General features: G+C 43.4%; 1 protein-coding gene across 1 annotated transcript in view; it reads right to left on the reverse strand.

Moving 5' to 3' along the window:
* sh3gl2a (SH3 domain containing GRB2 like 2a, endophilin A1) overlaps nt 1-13,237 on the reverse strand; it is a gene marked incomplete at both ends in the record, with an annotated part of 32,110 nt that extends 18,873 nt beyond the window's left edge. The window contains one exon of the mRNA XM_080517883.1: nt 13,193-13,237. Coding sequence (XP_080374009.1) covers nt 13,193-13,237 — 45 coding nt within the window. The remainder of the gene's footprint in view (nt 1-13,192) is intronic.
* Between the last annotated feature and the right edge of the window lie 3,291 nt (nt 13,238-16,528).

Below are 16,528 nucleotides of genomic sequence, written 5' to 3' on the forward strand. Positions count from 1 at the left end.
TATGTGAAATTCCTCTTATATAATCATCCACTTACAGACCCCAGATGAAACCCTGGTCACTGGGATGTATTGGAGTAGCAGTTCATGGTCAGATGTGGGAAAGTGACACAGCAGCCATTTTATAAATCTGCAGCTCTGCTGCCGGTTGTCTGTCATTTCAGTCTCGGGGGGTGAAAACAGTACGAGAGGCTGAAGAACGATGCCTGCATGTGTTTCCCAGCAGGAAAGACCCTCACTGCTTCGTCCTTCTGAGGAGGCGTTTTGACCTTTAACACAAATTGCTCTGACTCACACGCGCATACACACAATCTTACACGGGAGTGGAGCTGTTGTTCTCAGTTTCAATAGGAAGAGAAAAAAAACCAAAACCATCATTTTAATGCACTCAATCAGTCGAGATCAGAACAGGATCCTCCCACCGAGCTCACCAGCAGTAATCAATAACAAAAGACGATGAAAAGAGGAGGAAAAGTACACACTCCGTGACTGATGGAATGACAATACTCAGCTTGTTTTTAACCTTTGACCAAAGATGGAAAGCCACAATGAATTATTTCGAGTCTCACTAAGTATGAAGGCTGTGAGATCTGGTTAAAACCTCTGTAATTAGCATTGTTCTGTCAGCTATTTTACACTAAAACCATATAGTTTAGAGTAAGAAATCTAAAGTGTGCTGTTCAATCTTAATCGTGATGGTTACAGCCTTCAGTTCAATTTAAAAGAAAACACCTGTTCTTATGAAATATTCTAATATATTGAGATAATGCACTTTCATCCATCCATCCTGAACCACTGAGCCGGGCTGTGAAAGTCTCATATTTCCTATCAAATTGTAAGGAAAGTGAACAGTTATGGCTGTGCACGGTAACACAGTGGTTAGTTCTGCTTCACAGGAGAAGAACTTGGGTTCAACAGTTTATGCGGAGTTTCCAATTTCTCCCTGTGCCCATGTGGGGCAGTCCGCTCACACTCCTTCTTCCTCACTCAGTCAAAACTTAAAGGGGTCATGTCATATAGCTTTTCGAATCCCCCAAACATGCCTTTTCTTTGATTTTCCTCCATTTGAGCTCATAGGAGCTGCATTCATAAGCTGCTGTGTCTGTGTGAGCTGGACTGGCTCCACCCACACATGCCCATCCTGGGCAGAGGAGGAAGTGATTCCTCTCATGGTGTCATGTGCCAGAGCAGAGCTGCCTAATTGTAGGAGGAGTCAAAGGGAGGGTCTACCTTCATTGGCATTGGCTAAACCCCCGATGACACTATATAGGGTTTGATTTCTGATTGGCTGGTTGGAGCAACACACTTTTTAAAACCTGGAACAAGCCAGCCCCACTTCTGGGGCGTCGTTCCAGGTATGGGGACGATTATTACTGTTGGGAAAACACTACAAAGTGAATTTTGCATAATATGACCCCTTTCAAGTTAGATAAGAGGAATTTTCAGAGGTACGACTGTGACAAACAGACATCAGTAGATAATAAGGTGAGCAGGATTAATGAGAACAGCAACACAAAGTAAATATAAAATAACCTACATAAGAATTAGAAAATACACAATAAGGAAATCGGATATTATGTAACAATTGTCACAATATATACATTATATGTCTACAGAACAATTCATTGTTGCCGTTACTTTGTGTTACTAACAATATCTAGATATCTCCATAAAGTCTCCATATCTATGTTAATAAATCCACGTTTTGTTGCCGCAATAGTTTCTCCTATATGTTTGCAGGAGGAAGATGATGGGAGCAATATTCATTGGTTTGTACCTACAATGTGACCGTGAGTCATTTCCAAATCCCATATTCAGCCATTTTAATGTATAGAACATTGAGAATAGTGATCTGGTGCAACAGAACTCTGTTGGACAGGAGCTAATAGTTGAGGATCCTTTCTAAAAAAGAGAAAACATATAAGTGACACTAGATTCTGAACAGTAGAAGAACAAATAAGATAAAAGGACGGTGCGTCCGGCTATTCGCTGCTACAGTGTGCCTGCAGAAAAACACTGTTTGCACCATTAATGAAAAGACGTCACGGCTGTCGTCCTCCAGGAGCCTTCAGACTGAGCCCGTCTGCAAACAAACGAGGAGGCCTTGAACACAACACGTGTTTTTCATACCACAGCGGACAAGCAGGGAGGGGTTTTGGTCGCGTTAATGAAGATAAATGTCTTTTACTTTTAAACTGTCATTCCATTATTATTCAGCTAAAGCACACAAATAGATTGTGGGGGAAATAACCAGAGCAGCATTTACACAGAAATCAATAAAAGCAGAATAAAAAACTGATTTCACCTCCTCGACACGCCACCACAAGCTTTCAATCAAAGGTCTCACAAACTAAACAATGATAATAATTCAACCAGAAGCCGATGTGACACCGTAAAAGAGGAGAAAATTGAAAATCCAAAGCGGACTAACATGTTCTCTATCTGATATTAACAATCAGCTATTCGGCGCAGGTCTGCTGCTTTTATATGATTTCCTCCTTATAAAGGAGGAAAGGACAGGAAGAGACAGAACCCTGGAACACACCGACCCAACAAACCTGCAAGGACACTCCTGAAGAATTTAAATAATACAAGGAAATACATCTGAACACATTTTAACACCTATCAAAAAAAACCCACATGTTTTAATAATTAAGGCTGAACTGGCTCGTAGAAACTTGATCTTTACTCAAGAATGCTTTTCCTCATTGTGCTGGTTGTAGTCATTTCTATGTAAACAGAATACCTTTGTGTTTTGTATTGTCACTTTGACATTTTGTATTTGTAAAAGCCTTTATCTGGACAATACAATTGAAAAAACATAATTATTACCATTATTTAAATATAATTGTGAATGTTTTAAGCCTTTTTTAAATTCCATTTTCCAGAGCTCATAAGTCATGAAAACCAAAGACGCAGTATAGTACAATATTCCAACATTAAACAAGCTTTTCTATCTTTTTTCTAGCAATAAGAAAATATTTCAACTTTAGTGTAGAAATAGCTGACAAAACAGTTACGTTCTCAGTAATGTCCTCATGGTTGCATGGTGATGCAGTGTTTAATATTTTTACATCATAGCAAGAATATTATCAGTTCTACTTCAGATTCTTTGTGTAAAGTTTGTATGTTCCCCTGTGAGAACCCAGCGTTTCTCCGTGTACTCTGGTTTCCTTCCACAGGTCAAAACACTGATGACTCTAAATAGCCTTTCAGAGGAAGTGTGTGTCCAGGTTGTACTCGACCTTCATCCATCACCAAAAAGTCGGATTAAAAATCAATTTAAAAAAAACAAATCAAAATATTTAATTCTGTCCATGGCTTCCACGTGTGCTTGAGCAAGGTGAGCGACTCAGCCTCATTTCAACACAAAAGGTCACGACCGTAAAAGAGAGATTAAAAAAAACAACAAAAGTCACGTCAACGTGCAGTGTGTGTTCAATTCCAGGTGTTTGATCAAAATTCAGCAATATGAAGGTGCTTTAGAGGAGTAAATAGGGTGAAGTGGTGACATTTAGCTGTGCTGCAGCTGCTCTGGAGGCGCTGGTCAGCAATGCTGTGCAAACAGGGCAGGTTAAATCAATCATTTATGAACTGAAGCTTGCACGCACACGCACGCGCACGCACGCGCGCGCGCGCGCACGCACGCACGCACGCACGCACGCACACACACACACACACACACACACACACACACACACACACACACACACACACACACACACACACACACACACACACACACACACACACACACACACACACACACACACACACACACACACACACACACACACACACACACACACTGCGAGTAGGATTACATGACTTGAGCATTCAATCTGTGGAGACTTTGATTTTGTTGATCCAGTCTGTATCGAAAGCTCTGAAGAACTCTTATGAAGCCTCTCAATAGAAAGACAGTAGATAGTAGTATAAAGGCAAATGTGGCCTTTAGAGATCTTACATTTATCACTACTTAAATCTCTTTTCATGAGGTGTTTTACTCGCCTGAGGTTGAAGGGATGTTGAAATATAAGACGTAGTAAGCATTAGACCAACATAACATAACATAACATAACATAACATAACATAACATAACATAACATAACATAACATAACATAACATAACATAACATAACATAACATAACATAACATAACATAACATAACATAACATAACATAACATAACATAACACAACAAAGGCTTCTGAGATTTATTGTACTCGTTGAAATCTTTCGAAAAAAACGCCCAGATGAAAACACTCCAATGCACTTAAAAAAAATAACAAATAAATTAAATGAGGGCAAAAAAGCACTGCAGAGGCATGAAACCCTGTCACATGGTAGGTTTGGCAGACTGTCCTGCACATGAAGCACGTTTTTGCAGATTACCGTTGCAGCACTGTGATTCTATCTCTCAAACACACACACACACACACACACACACACACACACACACACACACACACACACACACACACACACACACACACACACACACACACACACACACACACACACACACACACACACACACACACACACACACACACACACACACACACACACACACACACACAATGATGCAAAGTCACTGTGCTCTGATTAATCTGAGTATAATCCCTGACAAGCCATTCAGCCTGGGCTCTGCAGCTGGTGAGAGGAGAGCGAGTTTACTCTGCGTCCTCGTCCGAGATGAAATAACGCTGAGTTTTTCTACTGAGGGAACATCGTCCCTCGAAAATACAGACTTCCCTCACGAAGCACGGCTGGAAAGTTGCTTTCGCAGACTTGTATACAGAATGAAGCCGGTTTCTGTTCCCTCCCGCCCCTCATTACTGTCCCATCATGAGCCAAATTAGGCTCGATACCGAGGATGCGAAGCGCTGCCTCCTCTCCTCTTTTGTTCGCGACATCCTCCTCTTAACACCCTGACTTCCTCCACTCATCTCTTCCAGCTCCCTCGTGCATTCCACCCCTCTTTTATGGCACGTTTTTCTCTGCTCCACACTCTTCCTGACCACATGTCCCCTTTAGCGTCTCTTAGAAACCCTTTCACAGGGGGCGGCTGGGGCTCACTTGATTCGCCGTCTCATATTTTCCGTTGTTAGGTGAGATACTGGACCCAGTATTATTTGTATGTGCGAAGCGGTGAATATGACCAACAACGTAACGTGCTTTTAAGGCTGCTGAAGTAGTGAAAATGCACTTCATAGGAGAAATTGCTTCACTGTCGACTCTCAGTAATATAACATACCTCATTGCCTTATCACGACAAGCTTTCTCCAGAAAATGTCCCACAATGACTGATGTATCTTATGAAGAATGTGTGCTACACAAACTACACAAAAACATGATGCGACGAGACCCACAGTGAGATTTTAAAAGGTGGACATTTCACAGATGGGTCAGGAGAAGGAAGGTCAAGAGTTGAAGGGATTGCGAAGGACTTTCTTAATCTGCAACACTGCATAGCTTTTCATAGGAAATGTGCCTATTTCAGCATCTTAATCTTCAAAGAAGGTGGTACCACCTTGCAGGAGTAAGTACAAAAGAATAACCACAAAAAAAAAAAGGAAATGTTAAACTAAAGCACCTTCTAATCTTCTTTAAGTGCAAACTTGGCTGCTGTTTCATTGGTGCTCCAGTTACCATCCCATGTCTAATGAAAACTACTGACTTTATTGATGCATAACGGGTTTTTTTGGTAAAATTTTTGAATTTTTTTTAACTCCTCCACTAATAAACCAATGGTCCCGAGTGATGTGGTTCACACTGTGGTCAATGACCACCGTTCAGTGCCAATACAGGCAAAACATTTGATGCAAACCCATGTACAAGGTCTTTGAGGCTGTAAACGCATCCTTATCTGCAAATGACATCACATTTTCCTCCATGCACAATGCATTGGCAAGCTAAACAAAAAGCCAATAAGCAGAGCTGTGAATGGTTTCAGGAGGGTGCATCACAGGCTGCTGGGTTATAGATTCACTTAACTATAATGTGACCTGAATGTCCCTGAACGAGATATTAATCTGACTTTTGTTTGATCCATTACCACGTCGAATAGAAAAGCAGGAATAGCAGCACAATTACCTTGGAGTCATCACACGAAAACATCACATTTTGCTGTCCAATAATACTCAACTTTCAGCAGAGTCACAGTGGTGGCGAATAAGGTGAATAGAAAATGGAGATAAACGTTAATTGGGTCGGGTGAGGAAAACCTCAGCCTTAAAATCGGATTGTGAAAATGTCTCTCTTTTACTGCCCTGAGCCATCACTTGACTCTCCTGCAGTGGTTGATGCCCGGAATATATAATACACAAGCCCTGAATAAAACATCAACCGTGGCCTGAATACTGATGCTGAAAGAGAGAAATGATAGAGGATGAGGAATAACTGGGAGGAAAAAACACACGTCGATGAACTGCAGCTCACATTTTCACAGTCAACCCCAAAAAGCCTCTTGCAACGATCACTGTCAAGATAAAAATAAATGAGTCTGCAGAACAGCAGGAAACAGTGTTTTCCCCTCACAATCATCGTCGTTCATTCACGTCTCCTCCGAATGACAACGTATGATGAGTTGAGACGGCCTCTGCTTTTATTCCAAATGTGCTGAAAGCAGTGGCCACAGGAGCAGCTAATAATAGGACTGGTGCCGGCCGAGTCGGTCTGCCCTCCGCCCTCAGACCAGAGCTGACATCACGACTCCACAGTCCAGTTTTCAAGCCTCCGGCCGCTGCACGTGCAAAAGTGATGCCGCCTACAGCCTCTTCAAAGTTTCGTCTGAACTTGACAGTTTGTTCAGAAGTCTCAGGGAAATATATTTAACTCTTATGAATTTCTTACCGTTTAATAATCACAAAATGCGCAGTGTTTCCAAGACAACTTCAATCTAACAAAAAAAAATTCTCCTAACAAGTCATAATGACCAGAATATGGGTGCAAAGCTTTTGAGGAATAAAAACAAATTAATCATGGAAGTCCTGCTGTTATTGTTGTGTCTGACCACAGCTTTCACGCTGTAATGCATGATGTCTGGAAGCTGGCGAATCACATTCTTTAGTGTCAACAGGCCCAATCTCCTTCCTGTACTGTTCTCCTGAGGATTAATGCGCCGCCATACAAATGAACGAGGCCGTTCGTTAGCTGCGAGGTGATGAAGGTGACATTTGACTTTAACTCCTGTCAAAAAACTGTCACGGCGGCCTTGTAATAGATCACACGGCATGTCTGAGGACCGGGGACAGAGTCCTCCGTCTGAAAACCTGCTCAAACTGCAGCAAACTGGGATCAAACATCTGAGAAACATGCTGTTTGCGCTTGTCGACGGGCGGATAAAAAGATGAGCCTGTGTGGAAAGCTTAAACTAAATGACAGCAAAGGACAGAGCGAAAGGTCTCCACATGGAAAGGTTTCAGTAAGTGGACCACCACTGCTGAAAGTAAGGGCTTTTATTTTTTTTTCTTCCACGAAAGCCTGATGGCAAAACAATGAAAAGCGAAGAGCATTAGAGGCACTGAAAAGAGAAGCAATGAAGTACGGTAAATAAAAGTGATGTTGGTACTCTACCGCTGGATGTCTTCCATCGCAGCATCAATCTTACTGTTGATCCACACTTGACCAAATCAGCATCGAATGGATGGACTAAAGAGGACAGTCGAGCCTTTTCAAAATAATGTTTTCTTACTCACAAGCACAACAATCATCATCAAACACTGCATCAACAGTATCCACATCAATATGAGAGAAATGTGTATCTCAAAGAACATGCAATAGGGCCAAATTATTAACATTCTAAGTGATTTAACTTAGTAATTCTATTCTCTAAATAGAGTGAACAACCGCAGTGTCGAGCAAGATCGTAATCTTTTGGTGCAAATACGTGTGGGCAAACATTCAGCAGGGTGGAAACGTCTCCTGCAGCCTGCAAGAAGGTGAAATCCCTGCAGATCGACTGTTCTTCACATGCCGTCCTGTTTGCCTTGGCCGAGTCTGTCCTCCTCGCCTCAGCGTTCAGCATCTCTTGGCACTAATCTCTCTCCCCCTCTCTCCCCCTGACTCCCTCTGCCACTCCCTACCTGCTCAAGGGTGAGTTCTATCTCCTTCTCCCTTTCTCGTCATCTCTTATCTTGCCTCCCTTGCTCCACTCTCTCCGTCCCTCCCACCCCATCTGTTATCTCCCAGCTGGATCGGTTTTACGCTGCACTGCAGTCGGCCCAGCGAGGATCCAGGCTCCGTGAGTCACCCACTCACAATCTGCTGCCCCCAAAGCTCCTGCAGGCGTCAACCGCATCCAAAGACCCTACTGTTGTCTTTAGGCCGGGCATGAATGTACGTCTTAGCACGTCCACATGCATGCGTGCAGATGGCAGGCACTTTTTTTTTTTTTTTTTTTTTTTTTTTTTTTTAATGTGAAGCAGGAGTACGAATCTTGGAAAACCGGAGAGTGCAGAAGATGTAACGAGGGAATTCAGGTGTAAATGGAGCGGGAGAACCTCCCACCATTCAACTCTTTACCTTTTGAGCTGCAACGTAAAAATTAATTGACAAACCATGAAGATGGGCGACACCACTACCAGAGCTCAACATTAGCATTCAGCACACGCACGGGGAAATCTCTCATCGAACCACGGCAGACTGCAAATAACGGATTACACTGGGAAAAAAAGATGTACAGCGGTCTAATTAGCCGAGTGCTTCGTGATTCTGCAGCCCCTAAGACACGCCCACTCAGTGACACGATGGATAATTAGGCTTGCAGATGGACGAGACCAGAACTGGACTGACACGCCACACGTCTTGTGCAGATGTCTCGTCATCTGCGTCTTGGAATAACAAGGTGTCTCCAGCAAATATACGAGGCGTCTCATCGCTTTCACGGAAACAAATGTTGTGGTACAGAAACACAGCGAGTCTGCAGGGTTGCGACGGCTCTGATGGAGAAAAAGCATAAAGGGTGATGTCGAACTTAATGGGGCTGTGCAGTATGAAGCCATATGGTGCGAGTCTGCAGCCAAGAGCATATCTGGAAACGTAACATATAGACCTTCAGCTTCCAGTGCTTCACCTGGAGGGAACATGAGACTATAGGGGACGAAATTGGTGTGACTGAAAAGAGCAAGAGGAATGAGTGGAGTGCAGTAAGGATACCAATGAGGCTCCAAGGTAGATGTAGTTAAGGTTAGGTAGTTGTTAATATGCAAGTATTTTTGGCCTCCACATGCAGATGAGTTCAATAGGAATTCAAAATATCAATGCATTCCAGAAGAAAATGCACAAAGGTAGCACAAATACAAAAGTCATGTGAGTATTTGTAATTCATTACTTCCATACTTGCTACACGGACAAATACGCAAAATTGTTTAATGCAACAAAACTGCAACCTGACATTTAATCTGAAATGAAGACCGTTGGAGTGATTTGACATGCTGTGGCTGGAAACCTGTCAATGTTTTAGACACTGGCAAGAGGAGAGAAAAAAATACTGCTTTATTTGGAAAAAGCTGCACGAGCAAAACCCCCAAAAGACTCTTCTCTCTGCTCCCCTCCCTCACACACCCTGGCAACATTTCACAAGCTTCCTCTCTTCATCACTCTTCTCTCTCTCTCCTGCAGTTTCTGCCTGCTGTACGCGCTCACTCTGTTAAAAAAAAAAAAAAAAAAACGTGCACTCTGCAGCACAAAATACGGTTCTGGAAACCAGAATTTATTTTAATGCAGCATTGATCATTTTCTAAACCATTAAGCAGTTGGCTTTTGATAAAAGGCGTCAACTCACCTTTGGAAATTTGACAGACGAATGCACACTTTTCTGGCTCAACACCAAAATGGGTCAAAATGACTGCAGTGTTTTTATAGAGGGGGGGTGATGGAGTTTGCTACTGGGCCATTTACAAATTGCTTCTGTTTTAGAGTACATTGGGGTCCTGAATCATGGTGGAAATTATGACATGAATAACATGATATATATATATAAAAAAAAATTGGAATAAAAATGTGCCTCCTTGATTTTACCCTTCATGCCCCATGATTCCTTCTCTTTAAAAATGGCTGCAGTTATTAATACATCACACTGAGCCTCAATGTCCTTGGAGGTGTAGGTGTAGGTGTGTGTGTGTGTGTGTGTGTGTGTGTGTGTGTGTGTGTGTGTGTGTGTGTGTGTGTGTGTGTGTGTGTGTGTGTGTGTGTGTGTGTGTGTGTGTGTGTGTGTGTGTGTGTGTGTGTGTGTACGTATAGAAGTGTAAGAGAGTGAGGGAGATGTCTTCTGCCAGAGAACAGTGTGATTGTGTTAAAATAAATTACACAGTGATTTATGACAGAAGGTGAAACCGAGGCTGCCTTGTCTGTGCATCGTAAATTCCCAGATTCTTCACGGCATCCCGCATTTTATGAGCTTTTTCTCTCTACATTGTCCATAAAGTCTACAATAAAGGACTGTGAAGAGCTTCTGTCTTGCAAAAAAATAAGAGTTTTCCATGACTTTCTGAACAGATGCTGCTCATTTAGCTTGAGACTGAACTGCACAGCTATTTAGTAATTACTGACACGTCGAACCGTCTGGTCAATGCAGCATTTAAGACACACAATGTTGTCCAATCTGCATATAACAGCGCATGATTCTCTCCATAATGTTTCCCAGCCGATTTAGCACGTAGCATCAAGTGGAATTGTACAATATTTATTGGGAGCACAGAACAACAAACGATTGTCACACTAAATAGGTCTTTGTAAATGTATAGAATCAAAAGAATACGTAACATTTAGCAAATCTGAACGATCACACAATTAGAAAAGCTTCAGCGAGGCACTTTTTTGGCGTTCGTGCGTGGAAATAATGTAAGTGATTACCGCCATGTTGCCTGGTGTCGAGACAGTGACAGAAGAGCCAACAAGTGTTGAGTTTTTGTCAAATTCAATCCATCAATACAGCTGCTTGTCCCTCCTAAAAACTTTAAAATCCCATGTAATCTTTTGATCGCCACGATCTGCGTTGGGGTGGGGTCTTTTCATATTGTGTGTGTGTGTGTGTGTGTGTGTGTGTGTGTAATTAGCCAGATTGCTGGGTCACTTCTTATACAAGTCTCGGCTTGGATTACAGGGGCTGTCGTACAGGAACAGAGGGGTTGAGGGGGGGCCTTCTGCCACAGAGAGTCTGGGGATCAGGATGACAAGTGTGTATGTGTGTGTTGGTTTGAGGGGGGGGGGGGGTATTGAAGAGCAGACGGCAGAAGACCACAGGGACGACTCGCTGTGAGCTTAGAGCTGCCTGAATCACCCCGGGAATTAAAGGGAGTCATGAAGAAAGCAAAGCTCATAAAGCTGCATAATTACACACTCAACACCACTTCTGAATGCAAGCCCACTGAGAGACACCTAAAACTGTATGCATATTCACTGATCCAAATCACGGTGCGCACCACCACCTCATGCACACACTCGCATACAGAGGCAATGGGAAGCTGTGGTGGAACATCTGCAGGGAGACACCGGGCTTTGCTAATGGTTGACAATAGACTCATCACAGTGAATTGACACAATCTGTGCAGCCGCCTAATGCCCCGCGCGTGCTGCTGTCTATTTCCAATCTGATAAAATGAGCTCTTGATTAAAAATGAGACATGTATTCACAGCAAATTGCAATTATTCCCAATTTTTCATCTTTTTATTATATTGTTTGTACATGATGAAGCTCTGCAGGTGTATTTCACATTGTCAATCTGCCGGTGCAGGTGCAATACAAACGTATCGTCCTGCTGTCAGAGTTCAATCATTCACACAAACTTGTCGAAAGTTAAAGAGGTATTAACACCAACAGTTACAAGCGACGACACTGTTGCACTCTCACATCATGTCGGATGGTAATTTGAGTAAATTAACTCCTGCCCACACAAATCGCATCCTTACTGTCAGTAACTCAGGTCCAACATGTAATTAAGACTCAACTTCTGCACACTCTGGCCCTCTACCAACACGCCATAATTAGTGTCACGGCCAAGTCATTATTTCTCTCCATCTCGGTGGCAGCCACTCATGGAGACACAGAAATAACGCAGACGGGAAGGTGCACGGGACGACGTAGTGGGTACAGGCCGAACATGAGAAGCAGGACACGTGTGTGAGTCGGCCATGCTCCTGGTGTCTTGCAGTGAGAGGTTGAAGCTAACTGTCAGTGTCACTGTGGCTCACCCCGGGGAAACTGGACAACTTCCCTCAGACCTCCCAGCTCACACCGGAAACCCCCCCACCCCCCAGAAACTTGGTGTGAGCTGCAAAGTAGAGATTTTCGTCATACTTCTGATCATTATAGTCCCAGCAGCCCTCACTCTGCTGGGCTTGCAGAGGAAGGATGGTAAAAGTGTAAGGATGGGAGGGAGGGGAGGGTGGGGGTGGGGGTGTGTGGGAGGAGGAAGCATGTGAATAACCTTGAACAAACCATCTTCTCCTGTGTTTAGGTCGCCTGGATACCGTCACGTGATGAAGCGTTAAAAGGGGAAGACATGCGCCTAACTGGATGATTCTCTGCTATCTGGCAGTGGGCAGCGGGTGTGTTTAGAGGGCGCAGAGGTCATGGCGTGCCGCTGCCGCTGAGAGCGGATTTCCGCCAAGGCGCACTTAACGATTGCATAACATGGTGCGCGTCGGAGTTCCCATCGCGGTTGGCTGAGACGAACACCGATTGAAATCGTCCTTCATTCGGGGCCACAGCCCGCTGTGCGCATCGTGAGCCTCAGCTCGGGTGGTGTTTTTTGTTGTTGTTGTTGTTGTGCGGAATGTCATGTGAAGGGTACAGAGAGGATCTGACGTCCTCGATGGCCACTGTCATCACCGTTCACCTCCCGGACAAACAGCCGGGCTGAACATCCAGTCGGTGCGTAAAACAACCAGAGAGGGAGGCTTGCGCACTGGAAACACGAGTAATAAATTATTGCGTTGGTGCAATGCTGCACCACGCCAGCGTGTCGAGTGGAGAGCATCCCAGCATCACGATACGAATGAGTAATCAGATGCAGTGACGGAGGGAGCGCGACATCAGCAGATTACGCGGTGGATTGCGATTAATACGCATTAAGCAATCCGCTCTGATAGCGGCAAAAAATTTAAAATTAAAAAAATCAAAAAAATCGGGAATTTCCACAGTGGTTCGTGCTCTGTGGCAGTATGGATTGTGGCGACATCGTCCTACCTGAGTGGCTTTGTGGAATTGCTTCTTCAGCCCCGCTACAGACATGGTCGCTACCCGGCGGATCTATCTGGAGGATGAGCTGCTGCTGCGCGTGAGGAGGAGAAAGTCTCAGTCCCAAATCAGTCAGTGTGCTGAGGGTCTCTCGTCCGTGGCTAACCCCAGTCTACGGTCTTCACCAGCGGGATCTCCTGTGAGGAAAGGGGGGGGGGGGGGACTGACTAAAGCCCCGATCAGCCGATTGGACCTCAAAGCCACATGTCTTCAACACGTCGCTGACGTCGGCGCACGCTCGCGTTAAAGCGGCCGCATCTCTAAAAAGAGGCTGCAGGTATTTCAGTCCAGGGGGGGGGGAGAGAGAGAGAGAGAGAGAGAGAGAGAGAGAGAGAGAGAGAGAGAGAGAGAGAGAGAGAGAGAGAGAGGGAGAGAGAAAGAAAGAAAGAGAGAGAGAGAGAGGAGGATTGGCTATGCTGTGAGGCTGGGTGGTTCTCCAGCACCCTGGACAGCGCCCCTCTATAACCTCTCCTCTCTGAGGCACAGACACGACGTGGCGAATCAGAAACGCACGAACACATTCAGGTTCACGGGATTTACAGCCTTATAAAGATCAGCTGAGTGATCTTCGAAAAGCAGATACGATACAGGAATACAGAGAGTGTGTTGGGCACAAAGCTGCGTTGTGATTATGGTGCAACGTGACAGAACTTGTTTTGTTTCCCCCCCCCCCAAATAGAACAGGAAACTGGATGTGCTCCACACCTTATGTTTACCTGAGACAGCATGAGGAACATATGTTGGTCACTGCACCACTTAAATTTGGACTACATGTCCACTCGCAATCAAAACCTGCGTCTTCTTGCGCAACTGCTGTATTAAAATATTTTTTTGCATGACCAACAACAACAAAACAACTGTTAACTAACATAACTTGGACGTAAACTAATCAAATGTTGCAATAAAACTAATGATATCCAAAAGGACCAACTGTATTATAAATTAGATTAGTGTTCCCCGTGCGTAATGACGCAAACGACTTTGTACTAAAATTGGCCGCTAAGGAAATCATGTTGGTTTCCGTCCAAAGCAAATTAAAAGACACTTTTATCTTCACTGCGGGTCTTAGCTCCCCAACACAGACATTTTCATCAAGACAGAGCTGTTGCTTGAAACTCAGAACTTCGAGTGTCTGTATCTTTCTTTTCTCGGTTCCAAACTAAATCTGATAAACACATTAACTGGCTCGGATGGCAAAAGGCAGCAGGGATGTGCGAGAAGTAGGTGTGAGTTAAAGGTACGTGACCTGCTAGCGTTCGTCTGATTTGTCGCCTCTCTCTGGCACCAGATGGTTGGTCCACGTTGGGAAGACAGTCACAGACGCATCCCATAAGGCCTCCGTCACAGCCCAGGACTCGGACTGGCAACCACAAAACGGGCCATCAAGTTCTAAATGGGGCCATATCTGCAGCAGTAAACGTCTACATGAAACAAAGTGGCCTGACTATTGCCGAATGTTGAATTGGTGCACTGTTAAGCCTCCAGGTGTGAATTTGCATTGTGTATTTCACGAAATAGTTTTAAATCGTTTGAATAACATATTTTATTCCTGCAAATCAGCAATCAACAAACCACCAATCAAAACATCAGTAAATGATTTTGCTGCAGAAATAGCAAATTATGAATGCAGCAAAGCCACCTTCGTGTAAAAATAACATTATGTGGAAATATATAATATAACTGCTGTGACATACAATACTGATTTAATTATTATGTAAAGTAGCCACTATTCATTATATGACAGGAAATAAGTAAAACTGAAAAAAAAATTGAACAGGAAGTGACTACACTTTTGGTTCACTTCGACAATATTTTAAGCTTGAATCAATGTTATATTGTGTGATAACTGACAATACAAAACTGACACAGACTGAAACTGCTCTGGATTCTGTTGAATAGTTTGCTAGTGGGAAGAAGCGCATGATAATAAGAACCATGTAATGAAGGGGACAAGTTCAAGTTAATATTGATATTGAGACTGGATGAACTCACCTTTCTTACATAGAGAAAGCCCCCGAGCGCCCCCTGTCCACGAAATCCTCCGGATCCGCTCTGTCCTCCGTTGTGTTGGTGAAATCATTTATTGTGGTAGTGGCGCCACCCTGTGGATACATTCTGACAGTATCTCATGAAGGTTCAACAATAATTATACCGTTCGGGAGAAAACGCAGGACTGAAAATGGCCAACACGCTTTTAATTATTCATGAGGATGATCGAGTTACGATATTCACACCATGGACACACACAAGTTGTACCAGGATCAACTAGGAGTCTGTTAGAAAGTATAGTTATTCTTCTGAAACTCCAGATGAGCTCAGCTTTATGAACACGTCGCAAAAATGAGAATATCGTGAAAAAGTTAAATATTCTCATCTCTCATTTCAGAAAGTGAAACCCAAATATATAGATGCATTCCACATGGAATGAATCATTCAATGATTTATTTCTAGAAATTTTAATGTGGATCCTGTGGCTCACAGATAATTAAATCAATTCATCCAATTTATTAAAAAAATAAATACAATTGAGGGGGGGGGGTTGTACCTGTAAATAAGATTTTAAAAAGAAAGGAAAAACATCTTTTTATCAGTGAAACTCCATATACTTCATATAAAGATTCCAAACCTTAATGTTTTAGTCTTTAATCTGTACATCACGATAAAACAGTCTTAAAATATCAAGATCACATTTTCTTTCCTTTCATTTTTTTATTTGACCCAATAATTATTTAAAATTAAGTATTTAAAAGAAACCTAAAACCTGACCTTGACTTTTTTTTTGTTATGATGAGATGGCTGCAAAAACGACATCAATGTTTTAATATTAACATTTTCAATTCCTCTGTGACGTGACTCACAAACAATCCCTGATGCTGTACCGCCATCTAGTGGCCAAATGTTATGCAGCAAAGCGCAGGAGGCGGAATGAACGGCCTTGCAGTGTTGTCTTACTGTTTTACCAGATGAGATTGGTGTCACGGTGCAAACAGTCCACACAGATTTGGGTGTTTAACAACCTGGAGCAGCAGCTGTGGGGACGAACTGTGGTTTGGTGCGCGTTGCTCTCACGAGCAGAGACACTGATCCCGGTGCAGTTGTTTTCCTGCTCGCTGCTGCTGTGATAAACTGCTCAGTCCCACGGCTCAGTGATCCGTGTGTGTGCATGAGTGACCCGAGGTGAGAGTCCATTTGTCTTCACTCAGGAGACGATAAATCTGGGCTGCCCTGTGAAGACAGATGAAGTCAAAGATCAGGATGTCGCCATTGACTTTATACAAGCTCACC

Source organism: Blennius ocellaris, assembly GCF_963422515.1.
Source record: "Blennius ocellaris genome assembly, chromosome: 3".
Lineage (NCBI taxonomy): Eukaryota > Metazoa > Chordata > Actinopteri > Blenniiformes > Blenniidae > Blennius > Blennius ocellaris.